At 39.6% G+C, this 27,013-nt stretch overlaps 1 protein-coding gene across 1 annotated transcript; it reads right to left on the reverse strand.

Annotated features, from left to right (window-relative positions):
• Positions 1-208: 208 nt before the first annotated feature.
• On the reverse strand, positions 209-27,013 carry oprd1a (opioid receptor, delta 1a). The gene is made up of 3 exons (XM_085395411.1): positions 26,763-27,013; positions 7,472-7,827; positions 209-3,223 (listed from the first exon to the last, which is right to left on the reverse strand). Exons 1-3 carry the CDS (start codon positions 27,011-27,013, stop codon positions 2,694-2,696), a joined length of 1,137 nt encoding a protein of 378 aa, XP_085251537.1. The 3' UTR covers positions 209-2,693.

Genomic DNA, 27,013 nt, shown 5'->3' on the forward strand with positions numbered 1-27,013 from the left:
GTGTACTATATGCTCCCAGTCTCTGTCATTCCACAATTCTACTGGTATGCCCTTGACACGCCCCTTTTTATGAGAGTGTGCACAGACCCTGAAGGTTGGCTTATCAAAGAAAGTTGATAGCCGCTTTTGTGATAGCCGGTATTTTAAGCTTTTAAAGGTATTTTTTCAGGCCAGCTAAGACAAAAAAAGCCTGGCTCTATGCCTTCATGGTTTATCAAAGTGGTCAGATGTTCAGCTCAACTGCCTGAGCACCATTTCCCTGGTAAAGCTTTAAGCCTCCACATCCATTGAAGCAATATTAGATGACTAGAATGGACAAATAAAGATGGTGGTAGTATATTACTTATTTTTCAGGTTTGGACTCACACAGAGAAAATACAATTCCTTTTGTAGCTCTCTGTATCGAGCTATGGAAAGTATCTGAGTGTAAAAGAATGACAAAGCCTCATAAGCAGGGCTAATCCTGGTTGTACAGTGTAAATCATGCACATACATTTTACTTATTCATACCCTGAATTCACATGATTCATGCTTTGCTTTTTGTAGTAATTGCTAATTTAGTCAAAAAAGAAATTTACACACTCTTGTCATCCTTTGGGATAGCTACGTCTGTACATTCCAGCCAGATATCGTTTGATTTTGCAAAGATAACAGCAGCTCAGATGTATTCTGCACACCTGACAGATTTGGCACTTAGAGCTAAGCAGAGCAGGTATATACACCACATTACACTTTATATCACACATTATCACTGTAAGAAAACATACACTACAAAAAGTATCAATATCCTGCTGCAAACAGATTTTTTGTTTGTATGTTTGTTTTTCTCTTCTGACCATATCTCTGTGGGGAAGTCCACAGCCAGTCCAAAGGGAAATTGCTGAATCTGTAAACGGAACACAAACTCATATCCAAACAAACTGTAAACACTTATTTTGCTTCTCTTTCTTTTTTGCTTTTTTTTCTTAAATATTTTAGAGCCACATAGATCAAAAGCAAGGTGATGAAATATCAAGAATTATCAAATGTCAATATAAGCAAAGCGTAAAGGAAAAATACAGAACCACAGACGTACCTTGTGGTCATTTTATCTGTGACTGAAGCCAAATGTGTTGTAATGTAAAAGCTAAACATTATGTACAAATTTACATTTTTGATTCATTTTCTACCATCTTTTCATTCACAGTCTGCTCCGATGTGTTTTTACTGCTACATTAACCTCATTTAGTCAACTATGCATTTCAGCACTCACCAGTGTGACCGTGACTGTCTCGGAAATATTTCCACATGAGAGCAAATTCATATAAACTCAGATTATTATCTCTAACACAACTCTTTGTGTATGCAAAGCTGAAATGATCATTACCTTCACACTGACGGAGTTTGATTCATGTCGAGTCCCGTCATAGCACATAAATCACCACGAATGATTTAGCTCTGGCTAATGCCATCTTACTTGTCTTAAATGTGCTACAGATATTCAGTGTAACAGTTTTCTAATTTAAAAATGATCAATAATCTTAATAACCCTTGGAGCAGTTAGTTTGACATCAGGATGGAAGTCTAGAAAATGAGATAAAGCCAGTCTCAGTCAGAACAATAGACCAATACAATGAGTGAAGTGTTGTGGCTGCCGACAGTGTTCTTCCACTGGCAGGTTTATCCTCCTTTAGTGATTCTGCTCAGAGGCTTTCTGTGCGCTTGACACCACTACAGAAAGTCAAGTAGGTAAGCAGAGAAGAAGCCCATGGAAATCCAAACACAAGTGGTTTGATGCTATTCTGTCTTTTTCTAAGCACAAACCCCATAGAGTGGGCTCCATTCTGATTCTACATCTGTTATGACAGACCTTTTTCAAATCCACTGAGTCCAAAATTGTCTTTCAGCACACACCACGTGTCTCTTTTTAAAACAAAGAAAAATACAAAAAAATACCCAAAGGGTGGTTGAATCACACGGAATACCAAACAAGAATTCCCTGCTTCTCCATGTAGAGAGTTGCTGCCATTGTGCAACAAACTACACTGTAATTCATCATCCAGCTGTCGGTGGGCAAGAGTTGTGTGATTCTCCTCTGTAAGGCTCACTTATTATGAGATGATGTTAAATGTACAAATGGAAAGAGTTAATCTCCAAAATTCTTACTTTTCAGTTTTTTAATCCACATCAGATGTCTCTGATGAAATGGCAAAGTCGGATTTGAAAAGGCCATTGTTTTAAACTTTTGGCTTTTTGTACATCAGTCATTCTCTGCTCGATTATAGTACCAAGATAAATGCCATATGAATGACATTTTTTGAGACAGACTCCTTCAGGGATTTCTTTGCCCTTTTTGCGTCATCAGAAAGTTCAGCTTTCGATCCCTAAATTATGAACTGTTTCATTATCTTGATAAAACATTTTAGGCCATCAATATCATTCTACTCTCAGTGCCTCTGTAAGGCATCACTTTGAGGGGGGACAGTAAGAACTTTAATAGAAAGTGGAACTTGTTTTCCATTACCTTTAATTATTCATTTGAATGTCTCGTTTGACAGCCAAATTAGAGAGAATAAAACAAGATTTGCCTATGTCAACTCTTCCTTTGAAAATATCTCTTAAAACTCTGTTGTGGAGATCTGGGTGACTTCTGATTGGAGATCTTGCTGGATCCTCCTTGAACGAGAGCAATGGGGGACCCGGTCCATGCCTAGTCATGCCGGCTTCTTTCCTGCTTCTGTTGGAGCACAGATGGACACTGGCTCCCTGGTGGTGTTGTGGCCTCTGGTCAGACTGTTTTGCTCCACACGGGTCCGACAGGGGAGGCAGAAATCCCTGAAGCATCGCTTGAAATTTTCATCCAAAAATGCATAGAGGACAGGATTGAGGCTACTGTTGGTATACCCCAAAGCGATGCACAGATGCCAGCTAGCTATCACAAAGGGATTCCTGCTGTCAATTTCTATCATGGTCTTCACAATGATGAATATGTGAATGGGGGTCCAGCAGATGATAAAGGCCGCCACCACCACCAGGACCATGCGGGTAATGCGGCGCATGTTGCGGTCTTTCTCCTTGGAGCCTGAGAGCAGACGAACACTCCTCAGACGCAGGATCATCAGACCATAGCATATGGTGATGACCATCACAGGCCCCACAAAAGCAAAGATGAAGACGCAGATCTTTGTCACCGTGTCCCAATACCAGTCAGGCTCAGGAAACTTTAACATGCAAGTGGTTTTACCTGAAAAAAAAAAAGAACAGTTACATTTTGATGGCGTTAGACAAAATAGGGCTGATGTTAATTAACATCTGTGAAAGATCAGAGCAAAAACCACAGGATTCAAATCCAAAAAACTGCAGTGAAGGCTGTGGTACAAGATCAAGAACCTTTCGTGTGTAGTGCAGACTTTTAAATTCAGACAGTCTGTCATGGAAGGTTTCATAATGTTGCACTCAACTGTTCACACAATAAGAGATAAAAAGTCCCCTAAAGTGCTGAAGAAGAGAGAATAAAGCAAAAGCTAATAACTTTTCAAAAGTTATAGAAGCAATTACACATGTAGTGACATGTAATTTACGTGTAACTTTAGGCACACACTTATAGAAAATAAGGTTAGGTAAACTTACAGCTGGATTTTACTTGTGCGGGCAACTCAAACTTTAATATCATCCCAGTACAGACCTGCATCACTGAATTTATACACACATTTTATGCATGTGCACCCAGTTATTTTTATAGTTTGTCTTTTCAACCATCACAATGAATACACTACTGTACAATCCCTTCACTCTTTATATTTAAATTTTTTGAAAGATTAGTCACTACTTGCACATTTCACGTTTCCTTGCTGTTAGGCTGATCACTGCACTTTTGCATCCCCGGAGAGGGAACAGGACTGAACATATCGATCGACTGACTGATTGAGTTGAAGTCTCTGTTCTCTCAGCCTCATGTTCACATTCTGCAGCATCTTCCTCTTTTTGTTCTTTTAACCCGTTTTTGTCTGAACAGAATAGAACATTGCACACACGAGGGAGACTGTGGCCAAAAACTCCTTATGTTTCTGCTCCACTGTTCAACAGTTTTTCAGTTTCTCCCTGGAGCAGGATGGAAAATAATCTGAAAGGGAGTTTAGTTGTAGTCTTGCAATCAGCGACCCTGCAAAGAGCCCCCATCTTTGAGAAATCTAATAGGTTATATCTGAAAACATTGACTGATAATAACATATTGTTTTTAGCTGTAAGAGGGTGGCAGACTTTCGCAATCTTTTCAAAGTTTTCTGGCATGGTAGTCTTCAGTTGATCTTTGTCAAGAGCAGTGTATAGAATAGGTTTTAAGTCAGGATCAACCAAATTTAAGCCTAGACTCAACTATTTCCAGTTTTATTCATTGGCATGCATGTCTGATTTGCAGCAACACTGAATCAAAATAAAAACAAAGGGGAATTTAAATTATATTAAATTATGAAAATCAATAAAGCTGTACCGTCAACACCTTCACGGTCAAGCAGTCTAATTATGTATTAACAAAGTGAAAAGAGGTCTTCAACAAAGCAAAGAAAGGTATTTCTTTGAAAATGAGAGCAATGCTCACGTTGCTAGGTTTTTTGTGAAGATTCAACTACTTTTAAATGATCTCGCCACTCGCGACGCTGACCATGGTAAACACAAACTGTACATCCAATGGCAGCGGTAGACATTTCCTCCTAATCAGAGACAAAATCTCCCAATCAACTCCTCACTGCTGTGTACGCTCAGCTGCTTGCAAAGCGTCTGCTCAATTTAAACCCTTTAAATGACACGAGACGCTGTCTTCAGCGTTAGAAGCTGTACAGGAATGTCCAAGTGAAACGAAGGCTTAAGCTGAAATGGCACAACTTTGTTACAGCTGGTGCATTTGTTACAATGTTTGTCTTTGTGCAGCACTAATAGCTATGTGTTGACTGTCTGCTGCGTGGTTTGAAGGATCAGCAGTGACTTTATATGACTTTAGCACACAACAAGGTGAGCCTTGAGCTGCTAACTCTGTAGCTACAGACTGTGAGAAACCCAATAACACATACAGGAGCCTAAATAAAATAAGATGTGAACCCAAGGATAAAGTCTGGATTTGCTGTAACTCTGTTTCACCCCTCTGAGTCTTTCACAGAAACATCAGCTAGGGTGCAGAGATACAGCAGTTTCTCCAAACTGTCTGATAAAAAGATCACCTCATTATCACTCTATTGCACATCATAGTGGGACATACCTCATAATGGCCAACAGCTATACTCTAACAATACAACTGATTGAGCTGTAATTTTATGTACTGATTTTCAGGCAGCTCGTTGCAAGACTGAGTGTTAGATGAGAGAGGAAGCGTCTCCTCCACCCACATTTTGTATTGACTTTATAGGGCTATAAAATGTGTTATGCTTCATCCCTAATTGTCCTTACTTTTTGGCACTGAGGACAATCTTTGGCAAAGCAGAGACTGATCTTCAGAGAATTCACAGACATTATCATATTGTCTATAAGCCATCAAGAGCGAACTGAACAAATACCAAATTAGCTTCAGACAGAAAAGAAAAATTCCAATTAATACTAGTATAATCAATTTAGCTGATTCTGTGGGAGAATAAACTGTTTTGGTGGTAATTATTAGATATTACAAAATCACAAGTTAGAATCATTAATGATATTTTCTATGCTTTTCTTGCTTTAGTTTGGGTTAGCAAGGTGCATATTTGGAGTAGCTCATTCACTCTATGTAAATGTAACTTCCTCATATGGAAAGTGGAAGTGTTTTATTTTTCAGTGCCAATTCTTAATGCTTGGTCAGGACCAGTGCTCTTCACTTTATATAAAATGGGCTCTGAACACCTCAGGAACACACTATTCGGTCTATAATTGATGAATCCTGCTTCAGGGCCCAAACTACTCTGCATTTAATAAGGCTGTTGTGTTTTTAACATGTTTTAATGATTTGTATCTTGTTCTATTTAATCTCAACAAGCCCCTAAAAACAGGCAGTGATCACTGTCGGCCTCTCTCGGTGTTTATTGTCACTGTTCATTTTAACGCTCAGTTTTTAAAATCTTACGATGTAACTACGGCCCAGCCCATGCAGCAGTATATTAATGACTAACCTCGTATTGTGGATGGATTATCTCAGTTGTTCTCCCACCCTCACGTTAACATTTATTGAGTGGAAAAAAGTTAGCATTCATCCTCCACCTTTACTGTTTATATTAAGCTAACATAGCTGTGTCGCTAGCGATCACGTAGCACATCGTTATATATCAGCTAGCCAAACTAAAGTAACCCTACAAACGCCACTGCTGTTTACTTTCCTGTCTTCATTTATGTCGGAAGTGATAGCAGAGCTGTACGTCTTAATTTGTTTTAGAAATTTCTCAGTCAGGACGGGCTATATTATATTTAGATGGAAATTAGTGACCTAACTCCTTGCTAACTTCTAACTCCGTTAAGTTTAATAAATTCCGTTTTCATGGATGTCTGGATGCTAAACTTAATTGTTACATCTGGTAGAGCAGCCACAATGATTATTTTATTACAGATGAAAGAATTTAAACAGTTTTTAACTCTCAGTGATGCCGCAGTGATCGTTTGGCTTATGGACCTGCAGCGGAGTTTGGGCCCAGACACGGCTAATGACGTCACACTTAAAACACCTTAAACTACCTTAAACTTATCACTTCAATGCATCCTGTCAGACACAACTTCTCAGCTGTCACTGCTAAATGTCTGTTAGATTACTTTTTAAAATTTTAATTGCCTTGGGCAGCAGATATGTGATTTTTGGAACACACTGTGAAGTCTCTAGTAGGATTACACAACTGAGGATTACACACTTTGCTAAATAAAGGGCACACTACCTCCTATACCGGCAACTATATTTCGGCAATAGTATTTCAGCGATACATAGTTGTTTTTTTTCTACATTATGTTCCTTCAAAGATTTGCTAAAGGTTATCAGAGAAGGCTGTGACTTCATTACCAAATACATTTATTTGGAAAAATGAGTAATCCTCATGCAATCTTGTACTTACTTTGTGGCACCAAACAAAAGAAGACATCTGGAAAAGCAGTTCAAAAGGACCTACCCTCAACTACAGAATCTGTCTCCTGGAACATATTACCTTAGGTTTCATTAGACAGTTTTTGTATCAAGTAGTGTAGATGCTTCAGAGGCTCTTCTCCTTGCTCTTAGAATACACAATGAACAGTTCAGAGTATTGATTCAGAATCAGTTGCCGCTATTGTTGCATTTCCTTGTGTACAGTTTCATTTCCAACTAAAGGACCACAAGGTTTGCCTGATAGATGCAAATTATTCAAATGAATGCAGAATTACCTTTGTTCTCCACTACGACAACCAGCACTCAGTAACCATACATATTCAGCCTTATTTTTGAAACAATATAATTAATTCAGAAATCATCTTAAAATATTACCAAGAGGTAAAGAACATGGACTTGCAGTCTTACCATTGTCTGCCACTTTGGTCACAGCCATGATCATGACAGGCACACCAATTGCCGAGGACAGGACCCAGATGAGTATGTTGATCAACTTGGCCTTGACAGGCGTCCGAAACTCCAGCGCCCTGACTGGGTGGCACACGGCGATGTAGCGATCTACACTCATCATTGTGAGGGTGAAGATACTTGTGAACATGTTGTAGTAGTCGATGGCAATAATGAGCTTGCAGAGGACATCCCCAAATGGCCAGGTGTTCATGAGGTATTTGGCGCTCTGGAAGGGCAGCGTGCTGGTGGCCAAGGCATCGGCAAGAGCTAGATTGAAGATGTAGATATTTGTGGCAGTGTTCATCTTGGTGTATCTGGTTGTGGTCACAAAGTAGACAGAAGGTGTAGTAAAAGTTAAAAAGAAACTGATATTTTTTAACGATTTTTTTCCCCAGTCAAAAACAGGTTATTTCAGATCATCTCACAGTTGCCTCCCTGGTCCAGTCTACTTGCAGCTGCTGTTGAACTGAAAATCATATAGTTATTTGGGTATAATTTATTAGCTTGTTGGAGAGAGAAATAGTGTATGTAGAGAATAGATGACATAAAGGCCCATGAATTGAGATTTGAATAGAAAAAAATTGTCATTTGTGTTACTGGTGCATTTTTGTCCTTTCTTAATAATAATAATAATAATAATAATAATAATAATAATAATAATAATAATGTATACTTTATTCATCCTCGTGGGGAAATTACTTTCTCTGCATTTGACCCATTCACTCAGTGAAGCAGTGGGCAGCCACTAAGCAGGCGCCCGGGGAGCAGTGTGTAGGGACGGTACCTTGCTCAGGGGTACCTCAGGGTAGCCGTTCAGTGGATTTGAACATCCAAACTTCCGATCATGGGGTGACCATTCTACCAACTGAGCTTCATCAGGGAAAACGGATATTTCAATTATTCTGTTACCTACTTTAGATCCATTTTACCTCTAGTCATTTTCATAAAGTTATTATAGAAATAATTAGATATAATTCCATGTTGGAATTGATTACAAACAAAGGCTTAGTTTAATTTATGACTGCACTGCCTTGCTAATTTCCAGATTACCAAATCCCAAAAATAAACTACAAGTTAATTGCTTTTCTCCTCAGATCCAAAGTTAAAATACAGTGGGGCAAAAAAGTATTTAGTCATCCACCGATTGTGCAAGTTCCCCCACCTAAAATGATGACAGAGGTCAGTAATTTGCACCAGAGGTACACTTCAACTGTGAGAGACAGAATATGAAAGAAAAATCCATGAATTCACATGGTAGGATTTGTAAAGAATTTATTCGTAAATTAGGGTGGAAAATAAGTATTTGGTCACCTCAAACAAAGAAAATCTCTGGCCCTCACAGACCTGTAACGTCTCCTGTAAGAAGCTTTTCTGTCCCCCACTCGTTACCTGTATGAATGGCACCTGTTTGAACTCATCATCTGTATAAAAGACACCTGTCCACAGCCTCAAACAGTCAGACTCCAAACTCCGCCATGGCCAAGACCAAAGAGCTTTCGAAGGACACCAGGAAAAGTATTGTAGACCTGCACCAGACTGGGAAGAGTGAATCTACAATAGGCAAGCAGCTTGGTGTGAAAAAATCAACTGTGGGAGCAATCATCAGAAAATGGAAGACATACAAGACCACTGATAATCTCCCTCCATCTGGGGCTCCACGCAAGATCTCATCCCGTGGGGTCAAAATGATCATGAGAACGGTGAGCAAAGATCCCAGAACCACACGGGGGGACCTGGTGAATGACCTGCAGAGAGCTGGGACCAAAGTAACAAAGGTCACCATCAGTAACACACTACAACGGCAGGGAATCAAATCCCGCAGTGCCAGACGTGTTCCGCTGCTGAAGCCAGTGCATGTCCAGGCCCGTCTGAAGTTTGCCAGAGAGCACATGGATGATACAGCAGAGGATTGGGAGAATGTCATGTGGTCAGATGAAACCAAAGTAGAACTTTTTGGTATAAACTCAACTCGTCGTGTTTGGAGGAAGAAGAATACTGAGTTGCATCCCAAGAACACCATACCTACTGTGAAGCATGGGGGTGGAAACATCATGCTATGGGGCTGTTTTTCTGCCAAGGGGACAGGACGACTGATCCGTGTTAAGGACAGAATGAATGGGGCCATGTATCGTGAGATTTTGAGCCAAAACCTCCTTCCATCAGTGAGAACTTTGAAGATGAAACGAGGCTGGGTCTTCCAACATGACAATGATCCAAAACACACCGCCCGGGCAACAAAGGAGTGGCTCCGTAAGAAGCATTTGAAAGTCCTGGAGTGGCCTAGCCAGTCTCCAGACCTCAACCCCATAGAAAATCTGTGGCGGGAGTTGAAAGTCCGTGTTGCTCGGCGACAGCCCCAAAACATCACTGCTCTCGAGAAGATCTGCATGGAGGAATGGACCAAAATACCAGCTACTGTGTGTGCAAACCTGGTAAAGACCTATAGTAAACGTTTGACCTCTGTTATTGCCAACAAAGGTTATGTTACAAAGTATTGAGTTGTATTTTTGTTATTGACCAAATACTTATTTTCCACCCTGATTTACGAATAAATTCTTTACAAATCCTACCATGTGAATTCATGGATTTTTCTTTCACATTCTGTCTCTCACAGTTGAAGTGTACCTCTGGTGCAAATTACTGACCTCTGTCATCATTTTAGGTGGGGGAACTTGCACAATCGGTGGCTGACTAAATACTTTTTTGCCCCACTGTAAGAACTGAAACCAAGGATTCAAAGCCAACACTAGAACAGCAACTCATTCAAACTCCATAAACCCAAAACAGTCACTGCAACTCAAACACAACAAGTAACAAGTGTCTGGAATATTAATGACATTTAATTAGGGGTCAAAACCTCATCATTAACAATAATTAAAGGCTAGGAGCGTAATTAATAATAATAATAATTAATAAGTTATTATTTCAGATCTCATAGAAACTCAAAGGTTTTGGGATTAAAATCCAGGACGGTGACAGTTTTATTAACCCAAATTCACACTGGCGTGCTCATAGTACAAAAGAGATTCAAGTCACATGCTTCATTTGTAGCTCATTTCCAGCATATTTTCTTTGTAGTCTATAATTTTAACAAGAAAAAAATGTTGCTTTTCCCCCCCCCATTTCTATCTTTAACTTTTTAACATTGGAGATATTGACATTTCATTTTATAGCAGAAAAAGATAACAATATTATTGTAAAGCCTAAACCATGCTCAAGCAGAACATCAGCTAGTGGAAGCCAACCTCATTTGTACCTGTCCATGATTCTATAGTGGAATCACTGTGGCTTTTTATTTGTGTTGATATGTAAAAAATGTAAAAATAAATGTATGAGAGGCTAAGCCATAAAAGGTTAACTAGAGACAATGCATCTCAGGACATGTTAAAGTCGTTTAAGTACTTTCTGCAGGGAGTAATTATTGTATTACTTTTTCAAAAGCTTATAGGTAATATGTAACAGATTACTTAATACAGATTACTTAATACACTGTTATTTCTGCATGAGGGTTCCCCTCATGCAGAAATAATTGTGTAGGAAATGCAGATCAATAGTGCAAAATATACTGTAGATACATTTAATGTGGGTTTCACTATTTGCACTATTTACAAGCTCCTACAGCTTGTAAATAGACTGCAAACTGCTGTTGTGACCCATTGTAGAGCCAAAGCAGTAGATAGGTCATCATACTCTCAAATGTTTTAGTGAGTCTTTTTTCAAGCCACAACATGTAGTGAGAGCTCAATAAATTAGAGGGGTTTGTATCCAATAACTCAATCACAGTCGTTTATATTTTAAAATCTAATTCTATTGAATCAATAGATCTTTTTTCTGTGTTCTTTTAGATACACTAACAACCATGACTGAATCACTTTGATACAAAAAAAAATCTACTTTAATGCCGGCATTTCATTTTTTTTTCATTAACTGGATCTAGATTATTATGAGATAAATCATAATTAGGCCATGTCATTTTTTTAAGTTGTAGAACAGTTGCAGCGTGTCATATTAGGTCAGGCCTTAAGAGTTAAATCATCTTTGGGAGTTTTTCCACTACAAGTATATTAATGAAAGAACTCTGTAGTCTGATAGAAAAGATTTCTTAAAGTAATAAATTAGTCTAAAGCGAATGTCGGCTTAATCAGGAATTTATAATTACAAATGCTGTCAAAACGTCTCAACAGCTGCTCTATTATTCACTCTCAGCATCAGCTTTAGTCTCTAAATGACATCAATGTTTCATTTCAATCTGTTTCTTTTTTTCAGCTGAAGGTAAAACTGACACAGACCATTAACAAATTAGTAATTATTTATAAGAGCAACGGGCTTTATCATAATTCATAAAAGGAAAACTACTGGTGTAATTAATTAGAGGCTGCATTTAAATCTTGTGTTCCATGTCAAAGAAGCTGCTAGTTTTTTTGTTCCATGCAAGTGGCTATCTTATCTTTTACACCTCTTACTAATTATGGAGGGAAAATTGCCATCAAATATGAAATGTTAATCATTCAGGAGGCTATGCAGAGACTGAATAACTAGCAGTAGCACACAGAAGATTTTGCAGAAATTACCTACAGTAATTCAGTGCAGCAACACAGAAAAGTCAAACTTATGATAGAGTTAGTTTTGAATTTCAAAAGGACAATGGTGGAATGGAAAGGCCAGAAATATAATGCATCCAAATGACTTTGCACACATCAGAGACATATTGAACACTGTGGGAGTGCCTGAAAAAACAGTTAGCTGTGAGGTACCACCAGTTAGAGCTACAGCATTCTTCTTCCCTGAATGTCTAATCATTCTGCAAACTTTCTAAAATGATATAACTGCACCTTGTCATCTATTTTTTTTTCCTGCTGCACCAATTTAATTCTCCTTCCTCATTCCTGCCTTTATCATCCCTCTTTCTCTTTCTTTTTCTTTGGCCATGAAGAGTCAACCAAACACTTATCCGCAGACTTTGCCAATTGCTCTCAGAAGAACTGAAGAAGCTTCTCGGATGAGAAGTGATACATCTTCAAGGAACCTTAAAGAAGTACAGACGCTTGTACTTGCAACTTGTAGGGGATTCTCAGTGATATAACACCCACTCTGATATGACATAATAGTGGAAATGACACGGTAGTAGGATTGTTCAAATTTGAGTATATAAATCAGCTTTTGGCTGTAGACTATTTCGCTGACATTTTAGTCCCTCAAACCATGTAATACAACAAGCCTCATTCACTCGTTCATACAAGCAGCTCATCTATACTTAAGTGCTTTTTATCTAGCATTCACACACACATTCCTACTCCGATGGATGCGGTCAGAGAACAACTTGGGGTTAGTTGACCCAAGGATATTTGGCATGCAGACTAGAGCAACCAGGGATTGAAACACCTGGTCAGAACAACCTTCTGATTAAGAGATGCCCTGCTGTAGCTCCTGAGGTATAGCCACTGCCAAGCTGTGTCAGATCCATGCTAGTATGCACTAGCTTGGCTGGATTGTAAGAAATCAAAAAACAAAATGTCACGAAGAAGGGAAAAGCGCCTGCATGGAAGGCTCTGTTTTAGTATTATTGCTTTGGTCTGGACTGCACAGTATGCATGCTCTCAGCAGGCAACAAGCAAAAGACACATTGACATTCAACATAAATTTTACACCAGACACTGACAGGTTGTTATGCAGAAGTATTTTTCTGATAGGCACTAATACAAGTGGTCCTGAGGTTCAGTCACAGTCAGCTTTCAGCATATAAAGGTGACAGGCGGAAAATCTTGTTCCTGTAGTTTAATCACATTTTTGTTTGTTTGCTTGTTTTGGGTTAAAACCACGGGCATCATGCTAAGTGGCTGTCACAGCTATCCAATCATTTCCTCTTCAACAGTAATGAAACACAGAATGAAAAAAGAAGTCTCAGAGCAGTGGGCTGCAGCGGGGGTCCCTGACCTTCACTTCTAAGCAAACGATGATGCACACTGAGAGTGTCTTAGTAATGCTATCCATCCTGTTTCCTGGGCTCTGAAGGTAATTTCTGCTTGTTCACCTTGTCAGCACACCAGTGATCCCAACAAGTGATCCCTTAGCTTACCTAGATCCCTTAATCAAATATTGACAGCTCAGAATTATATAAATCCCAACAAACCAGGAAGGATGTAGAAACACAGAGTCAGACACTGATAAAAATTAAATATCTTTTTTTTTGGATCATGAAGAATCCATTGCACACAGCCTTATACTTTTAACCATTAAAGAAAGACATGTTATGAAATAATTATCATGATTTCTTGGGCTTCTAATTTCTTTTTTTCACTTTTTTAAGATCTTTATACCATTTTTGCCTGCATATATCATTTTTTTTCTCATGCTTAGAAATGTATGATGATGACATCCCTACAAGCATGTACCTGTACAGGTGCCTATACTATGACTCAGTTTCAACATACCCTGGATATATTTACTTAATCTGCCTTCATTTATCTTAATATCAGCAATCAGGCTAAGTGGCATATGAAGGTTGTAATTAAGTTGAAAAGTCAACCCAGGGATTCCCAATCTGGGTACAAGCGTATTCATATGAAATTGGTGGGACTGGCAGCATCTGAACAGTCACAAGCATGGGTAGGTCTGCTTGCAGCAGAGCGAGCGATTTCACGAAGGCACGGTGTGTTGCTATTTGATTTCTTTTAGCCTATTTCACAGGTGCTGTTCAAGTAATTTTTTATTCAACAGCTTTGGCAATAATCAGGCCTTGGTGTGGGTAGTGAAATTGAGCTCAGCTTTAATAAAAGATGTGGTTAATCACATTTAATTCATGATTTAACAAGGTGGAAGGACAATTACTTTTTATTACTTTAGGGCCAAGTTGATTCGGATAGTTTTCTTTTTTTAAAAAAATAAATAAAACCCTTAAAAACTTTGTGTTTACTTTGTATTTACTACTTGTTTCTGCACTGTATTGTGATGCATAGAACACTAAAATTGTAGTTGTGGCCAGCTAACAGAAAAATAAGAAAAAAAGAAAATTAAGGAGTACAGTACTATTTTCTATATTCCTTACTGATGTACATCAGGGGATGACAAAGACTTACTAGCCAGTAAAAAACTGTGGAGCCTTGTACTATCTGTGTACTGATATCCTGGCAATCTTCCAGGGATGTTGACACTACAGGGAGTGCAGAATTATTAGGCAAATGAGTATTTTGTCCACATCATCCTCTTCATGCATGTTGTCTTACTCCAAGCTATATAGGCTCGAAAGCCTACTACCAATTAAGCATATTAGGTGATGTGCATCGCTGTAATGAGAAGGGGTGTGGTCTAATGACATCAACACCCTATATCAGGTGTGCATAATTATTAGGCAACGTCCTTTCCTTTGGCAAAATGGGTCAAAAGAAGGACTTGACAGGCTCAGAAAAGTCAAAAATAGTGAGATATCTTGCAGAGGGATGCAGCAGTCTCAAAACTGCAAAGCTTCTGAAGCGTGATCATCGAACAATCAAGCGTTTCATTCAAAATAGTCAACAGGGTCGCAAGAAGCGTGTGGAAAAACCAAGGCGCAAAATAACTGCCCATGAACTGAGAAAAGTCAAGCGTGCAGCTGCCAAGATGCCACTTGCCACCAGTTTGGCCATATTTCAGAGCTGCAACATCACTGGAGTGCCCAAAAGCACAAGGTGTGCAATACTCAGAGACATGGCCAAGGTAAGAAAGGCTGAAAGACGACCACCACTGAACAAGACACACAAGCTGAAACGTCAAGACTGGGACAAGAAATATCTCAAGACTGGTTTTTCTAAGGTTTTATGGACTGATGAAATGAGAGTGAGTCTTGATGGGCCAGATGGATGGGCCCGTGGCTGGATTGGTAAAGGGCAGAGAGCTCCAGTCCGACTCAGACGCCAGCAAGGTGGAGGTGGAGTACTGGTTTGGGCTGGTATCATCAAAGATGAGCTTGTGGGGCCTTTTCAGGTTGAGGATGGAGTCAAGCTCAACTCCCAGTCCTACTGCTAGTTTGTGGAAGACACCTTCTTCAAGCAGTGGTACAGGAAGAAGTCTGCATCCTTCAAGAAAAACATGATTTTCATGCAGGACAATGCTCCATCACACGCGTCCAAGTACTCCACAGCGTGGCTGGCAAGAAAGGGTATAAAAGAAGAAAAACTAATGACATGGCCACCTTGTTCACCTGATCTGAACCCCATTGAGAACCTGTGGTCCATCATCAAATGTGAGATTTACAAGGAGGGAAAACAGTACACCTCTCTGAACAGTGTCTGGGAGGCTGTGGTTGCTGCTGCACGCAATGTTGATGGTGAACAGATCAAAACACTGACAGAATCCATGGATGGCAGGCTTTTGAGAGTCCTTGCAAAGAAAGGTGGCTATATTGGTCGCTGATTTGTTTTTGTTTTGTTTTTGAATGTCAGAAATGTATATTTGTGAATGTGGAGATGTTATATTGGTTTCACTGGTAAAAATAAATAATTGTAATGGGTATATATTTGTTTTTTGTTAAGTTGCCTAATAATTATGCACAGTAATAGTCACCTGCACACACAGAAATCCCCCTAAAATAGCTAAAACTAAAAACCAACTAAAAACTACTTCCAAAAACATTCAGCTTTGATATTAATGAGTTTTTTGGGTTCATTGAGAACATGGTTGTTGTTCAATAATAAAATTATTCCTCAAAAATACAACTTGCCTAATAATTCTGCACTCCCTGTATTTTGTGGAGGACTGGTTGTTTAGTACATCCCATACCTCTTTAATTTGGAACAGAACCTGCTCCAGTGCTGGTTAGGCCTGCAGCATAAGTCACAATGGCAGTGTACCTTGGTACGATGTGAACCACCTTCACATCGTACCAAGGTACAACCTAAATCATATGAATGATGTCAACTGAAAGCACAACAGAACTAAGAAATTATAGTACCATAATTTCTTAGTTAATTTGCTTAAATTAAACTAAGAAATTATGCTTAAACTAAATGCTTAATTTAAGCATTTAATTAAATTAAATGCTAAAATTAAATTAAGCATTTAATTAAATTACAAGAAATGCTTGTAATTAAATTACAAGAAATGCTTAGAAAATTCTTAAAGGAAAACATAAGATTGTTTATTACCATTTGCGTTATAGCACACTGTTGTCACTGTTTGTGTTCTACCACAGGGTAAAAGTAAATATTCTGCATACACCTACTTTTTTATTTAGTATTGAGGATGCCCACTTCTTGAGCCCCTCTGGTTTGCATTGTTCAGCAGTGCAGTAGTGCACTCAGGAAAAGCTTTTTTGTTTTAGGCCGACTAGTGGGCTGCCTAAGGAGTCACCAGCTCAAGGGTTACCACAGAGATGGAATAAATATTAAGCAATTAATTTTATCTGCTCTTCAAAGTCTGCTGCTTGTGCTTGCTGCACCCTGCACACTGTTATAAAAACTTTCATTTCCAGTGCGCTCCATTGCCAGATGGAAGCAGTGCACAACCGGTATGTGGGCTACTCTTGCCAGTCCATCAGCCAGTCGCAGAGAAGAGCAAAGTCAAAGCACCCAAAGAGCTGAAGTATTTTCTTTGAGGTGTTTTTTACACTTCTCCCATTCCTGGTGCTCTCAGCCTTTATTCTGACCCACTTGTCAACCAGTCAACATTAACACTGACGCTTGTCATTTGGTTCTGCTGACCCACAGTCAGGATATTTAATAAAGACTGCGTGGGAGCCCATATGGGCAGTGTTGGGGAGTAACGGAATACATGTACCACCGTTACGTATTTAAAATACAAAATATGAGTAACTGTATTCCGTTACAGTTACCGTTTAAAATGGTGGTATTTAGAATACAGTTACTTTGTTGAAATAGATGGATTACACGGCGGTACTTCCCTGTTTCATATTGTGGCGGGTCAGCACTGTTTGGGTTTTGCTTGACAGCTACGTTCTGTTGTTCCAGGCGGCAGCGTTACGGTTGCCATGGTTACAGGGTGATGCTCTCTCTCTGCGTGTTTCCTGGGTGAGAGAGCGCCTTTTTGTTGTTGTTGTGCTAAGCTAATAGGCAGAATGCTACAGGTATAGCTCTAAAGAATGTAGCATCATAGGCAGTGTAGTCCGTGTTGCACGGAGAATGGACTGCCATACTCGTTATGTGTCTGTGAGCGAGGGAGGGGAGAAAAAGGAAAAGTACGAGTTGTCATCGAGCAAAAACGGGAGCTGGAAGCATGTAAATATAATAATAACCACTGCAGCCAAAAAGAGTGCCTGACGAGCCCAGTTGTAAGTAAGCTATTAAGACTCGACTGTACACTGTGTTCGTGTTTTCCTCCGAAACAATAAGTTCCGTTGGAGCAGTCTTTCAACGCCTCTCTCTGTCTCTCGCAAGTAAAGTTGACCCACACAACAAAGTAAAGCTATTTTTCAGCTACAAGCCCGACACGGAACCGCCGTATTAGTCAGAGGTCCCTTTACTACGGGTTCGGAGCCGCGAACCTTCAGTAACAGTAATAAATCACACAGCAATAGTACATTCACGTAGTTGTAAACAGCATGATAATATATTAAGTAATCCAAAGTATTCAGAATATGTTACTCTCATTGAGTAACGTAATGGAATACGTTACAGAATACATTTTGGGGCATGTATTCTGTAATCTGTAATGGAATACATTTTAAAACTAACCTTCCCAACACTGCATATGGGGCAGGTGAAAACCCCCTCTGTCCACAACACAAATCATGTACATGGAGACACATCTGTGTGATGATAAATTAAGAATTTGAGAATCATATATGAGTAAGCAGACTAATGAAAATATTAGAAGATTAGGATAACGTTACCCACGCTGCTATAAAATAATGATGCAGATAATACTGAAAGCCTGGGAGGATGAACAAGAATTGCGAAAAAGGAAAGATCATATTACTGATGTTCTGAGGAGCACATCCATTTTTGATACTGACAGCTTATGAACTAGAAATGTAGATATTTCCCCTAAAGTAAATGCAAAAGACACAGTTTATGTTCTTAAATTGCTGGGGGAGAAAAGAGCTGTGGAGGAGGTTAATAAAAAAAATTGAGAGCATGAGGGTGGGAATGGATGTTTGTATCTGTGTGTGCCTGTATGTCTGTGTCTATATGTCAGGTTGGGTATCAGGCGCCACCTCTCTGGGGACATCTCAGGCCCTCCAAGGTTTGGAGGCCTATCTCCCCCTACCACCACTTCCCCTGCCAGTGGCGGACCCCCTCAGACATCGGTGCGTTGGTGGTTCTTTGTGTCTGGGGATGGGCGTCCAGGTACACACCGGCTCACTCCTTGGCGGCCGCTTATCGGGGCCTGGAGCCTGGGGCTCGCTCGGGCCACTTCGGAGGTGGGGTGCCCCCGGCCTCTCGGCCTGGGGCTCGGTCACTCAGGCACGGCTGGCTGCCGGCGGAGCTCACGGGCGCGTCACTGCAACTCCCCCTGGCTTCTGCTCCACGGCTGCTGAGTGACCCCTCATCTGGGACTCTCCTCAGCTCTTTCTGGGACAGTGGCGCGGCTGCCCCTCTGTTGGTCTTCCTTGGTCTCTTGTGTTCTGGGGGCCTCTGGATGTCTGGAGTTTTGATCTCCTCCATACCTGCTTCATGCCCTGGAGGACGGGGCTGTGGCCCCCCCCCCCCACCCTCTAGCAGATCATTACATGAAGGAACCTTTTAAAAAAAACAAGCGCGTCCATGCTCACAGGTGTACACACGGGTGATCACACCCACAAACTACACCCTTTTTGGCTCCTACCTCAAAGCACACTGTGTTCTGTTGATCTTATGTGCTGCACAATAATGTTTAATATTTAGTATTTACTGTCATATTCCCATATATCATTGTGATGTTGTTTATTCTATTACTCTTGTTCTCTTCTGCTTGTTTTCTTTTTTCTTTCTCAGCAGGTGACCCAGGTGATCGATATATGCATTTTTTCTTCTCTTTTTTTTTCTGCCCGTTCTGTTGGTTTTTGTCTTTTGCCCTTCTCCCCCGTCCCTCTTCTCAGCTGTTTCTTTCCCTCTTTCTTTCTCCCCTTCTTTCCCCCAGTCAAGTCTGTCCCGTATTCAGCAAGTGAAAATAAAATAAACAATAAAAGGGGAATCAAATGGACCATTATGGCAAGGCTGGGATGGTCAATTTGGTAAAGTAAATCAGTTGGGCATCTTTCTTTGCCTTTAGACAATAATTCTGATGGCAAAAGAGCCAAACGAGACAGGCAAAAAAAAAAAAAAAAAATTTGTCATTCCAGGAAATGATGTTTGCTGTCTACTGAGTTCTACTCACTTTCCTGTGAGATTATTTAAAAAAAACACTAAAGGTTTATTTTAAATTTACCTACAGCGGAGTCTGTGAGATTTCTGAAAGCAAGTAAATTGCAACCCACAGATGTGGTTTTCATTATATCGGAGCGACAAGACCTATCAGAACCAAACCTTAACTCTCTGTCTGCACTTTTCTTCACCTCAGACAGGTGAGGCTTTACATACTGTGAGAGTTTTATAGTGAAAGGATCTGATACTCAGTAGCTGTCCAAAAGTTGAGATTTGAGCTCCATCACAGCTCAGACCTCAAACTTGGGACTAGTGCTGTCAGCGTTAATCTCGTTAAAATGACGAAACGCCATAAGCGCATTAACGCGGCAAATCTTTGTTAGCAAGGTAGCGTGCATGGGGCTGGATGGCGCTAACGTGTTAAAGAGCTAACCGCGCTAACGAGCTAACCGCGCTAACACGTTGACCCCGTGCAGGCCCGCGCACGCCAACTCGCTAACGGAGATTTGTGTTAATGCAGTTATGTCATTTTAACGAGATTAACACTGGTAGCACTACTTGGGACATTTTTATTTTATTGTTATTAAAGCTTTAATTATTCATCTATATATTATTGTATCGTCATTTTGTCCAAGTACAAAAACATGAAATATGGCACCCAGTTGTATAGTAACAATCAAACCATATGTGCCGCAAGTTGCTGAGAAGATTATTATTAAAACACCAAGGGTTAAACATTATTTTATGAACAACACAAACTCTGGATTTGGGCTCATAATTATTAAAGAAGTAATAAAATGATTATGCTTGTATGTTCCTCATTAGGCACCCGTTCATGTCAGAGTGAATGAATAGTGGCATTGTAAAGCGCTTTGGGTGCCTTGAAAAGTGCTATATAAATCCAATCCATTATTATTATTATTCAATCTTATGGCCCAAAATAACTGCTGTGTATTTATGCTTGGATAGATACAAATAATGAGTAATTGGTAATCCATTTATCTAACATACTAGTTAAGTTTATTATGATGCAAGAAAATATGGTCTATTACAGCTAAACATCTCTGCTTCTGTCTCATCTTTAAGGTTTTTAAAATTTTGTCCTTAAAGATAAATCTTGGAATTAAAAGCTTACTTTTTTTTTTTTTTTTACATAATTTCTATATGTAAAAGGGAAAAGGGACCATGTGTTTAAGGCAGCCATTACAAGACTGGTACACTGTTCTTTCAATGATCCTGGGTTTTACCTCAGGATTTTCTCTTTGGGACCTTTCATTTCTGTCTGCTGTGTTTCACATTTTAAGTTTGATCTAATACTATGCTTTGCCTTGGTTGCGCTCTCTTTCATATTTAGTATTTCAAGTTTTATCTGGCAGTGATAATGTGTGCTTTGTTCGCTGTTCTTACTATCATGATTACCTGGTTTATTTTCTTGACTTTCGTTGGCTTGTATTAGTTCCCTTATTTCAGTTATCAGCCCTTCCCTGTGTTCCCTGTTCCTTGTCAAGTCGTCATTGTCCCTGTTTGCGATTCCATAGTTTGGCATAGTTTGGTACTTCCTTTTTTATTTTATCTTCATCCTGTGTTTGCTTCTCGTGTCTAGTCTCCCTTGATTGTTGTCAGCTGTTTTCCCACCTGCTGCCCATCCTCTCGTTATCCTATGCATGTGTATATTGTTTCTGTCTCCCACTGTGCTTTGTTGAGTCATACTGTTTGGTCCTGCTGTGTATTCTCTTTTGGTTTGCTTTCAGTTTCCCTCTGTCATCTGGATTTGCTGGCTCACCTGAATAAGGGCTCATTTTCATTTATTCCAATCTGTTTTTCTAGTCTGCATTTTGGCTCCAAACTCCACACACATCATGACAATTATTAGCACAGGCTGGTGCGGCAATGCTGTGCTGATCCTCAGCTACTACCAATGGACCTAAAGTGTGCAAAGAAAATCTCCTCCACACTACTACATGACCATCAGCAGTTTGAAGTGCTTCTTGATACACTGAGCTACAGAGATTTAAGATTTGCATTTAGATAATTCCTTATCTTTCATCTCAGTGCAGCTTAAAGTTACAATACATTTTGTGACTACATCAGTCCTTTCAGTTTTGACACAAAAGTCAGCTTCGACTCTCCCCTGAAGGGTACACATGGACACAAACACAAGCGCACACTGACATCAATCCCTGCTGTGTGAGATGCAAGACAAGCCATGGGATGCAGTCGCCATGTTGACTCAGCCCAGGAAATGAACAGACTGACTGCCATCTCTCAGACACACACAGTCATGTTCCTACTGGCAACGAGCTACAATATTTCCAAGAAAATTTCAAATCCCAGTAATTAACTTTAAATTTTGTCATTACACAATATTCCCATTACAGAACGTCCAAAACATAAATTGTAAATGTTTTCAAAACCTACTGTCTCAGTAGAGATTGAACAATAATCCACAAGAAGAAGCTCAGTAAGAGTCTATTTTCACACAAACTGAGCCCAGCTTCCATTACCTGCATATCGATCTGATTTCAAATTTAGCCCACTTGACAGTATATTGCATGAGCACTGAACTGGTTCTTATCTAAACAGTGCAGCAGCAAGAAGGTGGAAAACCTGTGGAAGATAAAAAGGATCCTGCCCTGTGTAACTGAATGGACTATCGCTTGAAGCGTGTGTTTGCGTCTGCGTCATGCTCTCCATCAGAAAACAGGCTGTCAGGTCACGTCAGACCGGTGTGACATCCACAATGACGCTAGCATCCAGGGAGACTCTGCTATAAATGTGGAGCATGTTTGCGTGTGTGTGTTTCTATCGAAGGACCTAAGTGGAGGCACAAATTCAAAATTCATTATATTAAAAAAAAAATAGATGCTTTCAAATGGGCTTTTGGTTTATTATTATCAAAGCTGACACGTGGCAGTAAATAAACTAGTTCTAGTTATTGATTTATTCATCCATGCATGCAGGTCACCCCTTGGCAAAACACCCCCAGTACTGTTTGCCATTCTGTTCAGCCTGCATCGATCTCACCCCATGTATGGCAGAAAATTCTCAAATATTTCATTGCAATACTGCTACAGAAGGAACAGAGGCTACTGTTTACTTATTCATAAGAGGTTCTCACAGCCCCTGACACAACCCCAAAGGAAGTTGTGTCTCTTTCTAGTCTGGGACCAGGGACTTTCAGGTATTATGCTGAAACGTCACACGAAATGCTGTAGTAACACTGTACTGCACCACCAAGTCACTTTAACAGTGATGACAATATAACTGTTGAACTTGGCTGTAACTTTCTGCATGGATCATGAAAACAATGCATTCCTCCGAAACAGTCACTGTGCCCATCTTCAATTATCACAGCATTGAGTGTAATGGACACACTGGTTCACCATGTGGATCTCACCCCTTGCATCTTCTTAACCGTGAAATAGACACGCATGCTTAAGTTGTATTACCAGTAGGGGGAGATAATGTAATTAAAGCCAACACTTGGCTAGTGACCAAGGAAGGTATAAAGTACATTGCAGACTCCTTCTATGCCAGAAACAATGAAGCTTCTTGGCTAATATGTATTTACATGTAAATGTGTTCGGAATGTCTCTTTAACCATATTCATGTTGTCTTGTAATAAAATATCGCCCTCTGCTGGTACTGCAACTTAAACCAGCATGTCCAATAAACACTGCTGTGATATTTGGTTGTTCCATCAGAGTTCATCACTATTAAATAAATAAATATCAATTAAGCTCTTTTTCATTTATCTGAGATGGCAAAAAGAAAATCATTATACAGTATTATAAATTAAAAGTGGAATTCTGAATTTATAGCTAGTATTATTAGTATTTTGAGGCGAAAACTTAGAATTTTTGAGAAAAGACAATAAAATGACATTAACATTAACATGACATTAAAAACCTTTCATATAGTCGAACTGCCCTGCAACAAATTGTCCAGGAAGTATCCCACCTCTCACTCTGTGGTAGCTGGGATAGGCTCCAGCCCCCTGCAACCCTCAATTGGATAATCGGAAGAGGATGGATGGATGTTATCAAATTAGAGTTCCTCAAATGTTTACTTCAATTCTGCATTGTCCTGATTCCTGGGTCCACACCTTTGCAATTTTGGATATAAAAATACACAGTTTTCAGCTATATAAATGCACTGGCCCTACATTCGGAAAATACAGCAAAATATATACAACACAAAATCTACTCCAATACACCTTCGATAATAATAAAACAGTACTGTCGGTTATAACAGTTTTTACTCTCTAAATCGCTCCATTACTGTTGTTCTATAAAACAGATGGGATTCAAGCCTAACATTATGGAGAAATCCTACTTTTTCTAAATTTCTGAATTTTTTAGGAAAATTCTCCTGTGGCTTAACATCCGGTTATTATTTGTAGTACAGGTGGCATTAAGGCAGTGTGTGCAGTTATTCTTAACACAGTCAGCAGTCTTAAATCAATCAGGATGTTAGCCTCTTACGAACAGAATTCCTGAAAGAAAAATTAAAGGACATAACTGCCATATTATTAATGCTGTATTTTTTTAATTAAAATGTTGGTTGAATTGCAGCCAATTTATGTCAAATGGAAATTATACAAAATGTATTTGTTCCATAAAACAATGAGGAAAAGCACGCATTGATTGTCTATCAAGTAGAAGTGCACAAAGATGATATTTTGACCAGGGACGATCAGGCTGCAATCTGCCCTCCAGTGGATGGACTTACACAAGGTCCCTTTACTGTTTTCTTCAAGATTGTTTAACCGTATTTTGTGGATCTTTTTTGGGTTTTTTTTTTTTGAAAATGTAAGAAGAGTGAGATAAATTTAGAAGTCGTGGGTTCTTTACCCGAACATCGTGTTGATAAAAACAGTGCTTTAAAATGCAGCTTTAAAAAAGAAAAAAGGAAAATGTAATCTGTCAAATATTATAGTTCTGGAGACTCCCCTGCTTTTTTGCTATTCATGCCTCCAGTTTTTGCAAACACGAAGGCACTACAAAACAAATTCACCTAAAGCATTTTGTTATTTCGTGTATTAATGAGCTCATAAATCCATAGTACAGCTATTACAGAATGCCAAACTTTTCATTTGAAGGCAACTCTAAGATTTTGTTAATAAGATCATTACTTTCAGAGCTTACAGATGTTCCACAGGAGATGATACATTCTCACTGGGTTACTGTGCTCGAGCTTCCCGTCTCATGGAGGTGTGGGTGCTGTCTGAAATATGTGACGTCATTGTAAAGTAAATCGCTTCACAGTGTGACTCACTGACTTTGCTGACTCCTCAGACATCCCCTTTTTGTCTCCCTCCTTCCTCCCTTGCTCCCCTTTGTGTTTAGGTGGCTTATTTTTCCCCAATCTTTTCACGCCAACACCTGAATGGAAATACCTCAGAGCTCTGAATATGGATCAGTTTTGATTGCCACAGCATACATTCCAGATTTTCTGTTATTTCTCTGTTTGGATTCCCCCTGCTGCTGTCTTCTACTGTTCCCTCCATAGGCTGAAATATGACCAGCAGCTAGGATATAGCTAGGATATAGATAGATATATAACTGCATTATTTTTTGCTGATCTTGTCACATTTTTACAGCTGCTTTACCCCAAAGCTGGTGCCTCCTAAATTAATTTTACCTGCTTCTTCAATTTTCCAGCCAAGAGTCGTGATTAATACTTTGGCTGATATTGGGGATAAAGAGAATATCTGAGATTAGGAGGTATAAATGAGGATAAGAAGCAAGCAATATAAGCTCTTTTTTCTTGTCTATTTATTTGTTTATATTTTTTCCTCATCATGCAGGTTAGGGCTGGGAGGCTTTTCAGGGAAATAAGTGCGTACAGGGTTTATTTCTTTTTTTTTTTAGAGTCAGACCTTGGACTGACAATAATGCTGTCAACACCCACTAATGGAATGATAATAATAATAATAATAATAATAATAATAATAATAATAATAATAATAATAATAATAATAATAATTATTATTATTATTATTATTGTTATTATTATTATTATTCATTCGAATGAATGTGAGTGCGAATGGTTCTCTGTCCCTGTGTGTTGGCCCTGCGACAGACTGGCGACCTGTCCAGGGTGTACCCTGCCTCTCACCCTATGACAGCTGGGATAGGCTCCAGCGCCCACGGCAACCCTGAAAAGGATAAGCGGACGCGAATGGATGGATGGATGGATTATTATTATTATTATTATTATTATTATTACAATAATAATCTTAAAACTAGGGCATATAACCTACAGTTATATAAAGAGACCAAATGCTGTCTCCGTCGGTCCTTCTAGCTGCAGGATTTCCATTTCTACTCTGCTCCATCACACTCAGTGAAGAGGAGCGTGCAGCTGAAGGTCCACAGATCAGTTTGAGCTCATGAAGACTATTTGAGTAGCCCTCTCTCCCTGAGGCAAGGCTGAGTCAGTCATAACAACCATCTTTAGTATGAAACTGGTGCATGTTGTTGCTTCATGCAGAAATAATAAAAGACCAATCTCATGGTTTATGCAGGGAATCTTAAATCACTTGTTTGGCATGCGCATATTTCACCTACAAATGCAGGTGCAGTGCAAGTACACACTTGTGGCTCAACACAGACACAGACACTAAAAAAGTGCAGGAAAGGAGCAATCGATGGGTAATTAGCAAGCAACTTTCCGGTATATACATCACGTGTATTCTACAAGGGTCTGATTGGGATTTTTTTGTTAATTCGTGTGCATTTCCTCAGAAAACATAAATTTTATTTGTATTTAGAAAAGCTCTTGAGATAACTGAAGAAAACTTAAAGCAACACATTTGAATTGAATTGAATTTGATTTGAAATCAGCACGTATTTGGGGCCTGAAACCCCCAAATGAAGCTTTGCATTAGGCATAAAGTGGGTTTTGTTGCTCTCATCAACAGCCACAAACTCATTAAAGTAACTGTGCTAATAAAGCATGATAGTGTTTACCTGACCACTCCGTACATGACAAGGACGTTGCCGAGAAGTCCCACCACGCAAATAACGGAGTAGAGCGCCGTGATGGATATGGCTATGATTATACCCCCGGCGCTCCTCGCCGGATTCTGCTGCTCGGTGTAGTTCTGCAGCCTGTCGCTCATTAAGTCGCTCTCATCAGCCGGGAGGGTGACATTGAAGGGGATGACGGAGTAAAGGTCGGACAGGGAGAGCTGAGCTCCGGGGACCGTGTAAGGCTCCAT

The sequence above is a fragment of the Rhamphochromis longiceps genome, linkage group LG22 (genome assembly GCF_057381845.1).
Source record: "Rhamphochromis longiceps isolate RC_006_pf linkage group LG22, R_longiceps_female_GT1.1, whole genome shotgun sequence".
In the NCBI taxonomy this organism is placed as follows: domain Eukaryota; kingdom Metazoa; phylum Chordata; class Actinopteri; order Cichliformes; family Cichlidae; genus Rhamphochromis; species Rhamphochromis longiceps.

Coding starts and splice junctions, on each gene's coding strand:
- oprd1a (XM_085395411.1), bottom strand. CDS start 27,013: ATGGAGCCTTACACGGTCCCCGGAGCTCAGCTCTCCCTGTCCGACCTT. Junction 7,828..26,762: donor GTCATGTACGGAGTGGTCAG/GTAAACACTATC, acceptor GACCACAACCAG/ATACACCAAGATGAACACTG. Junction 3,224..7,471: donor GACCAAAGTGGCAGACAATG/GTAAGACTGCAA, acceptor TTTTTTTTTCAG/GTAAAACCACTTGCATGTTA.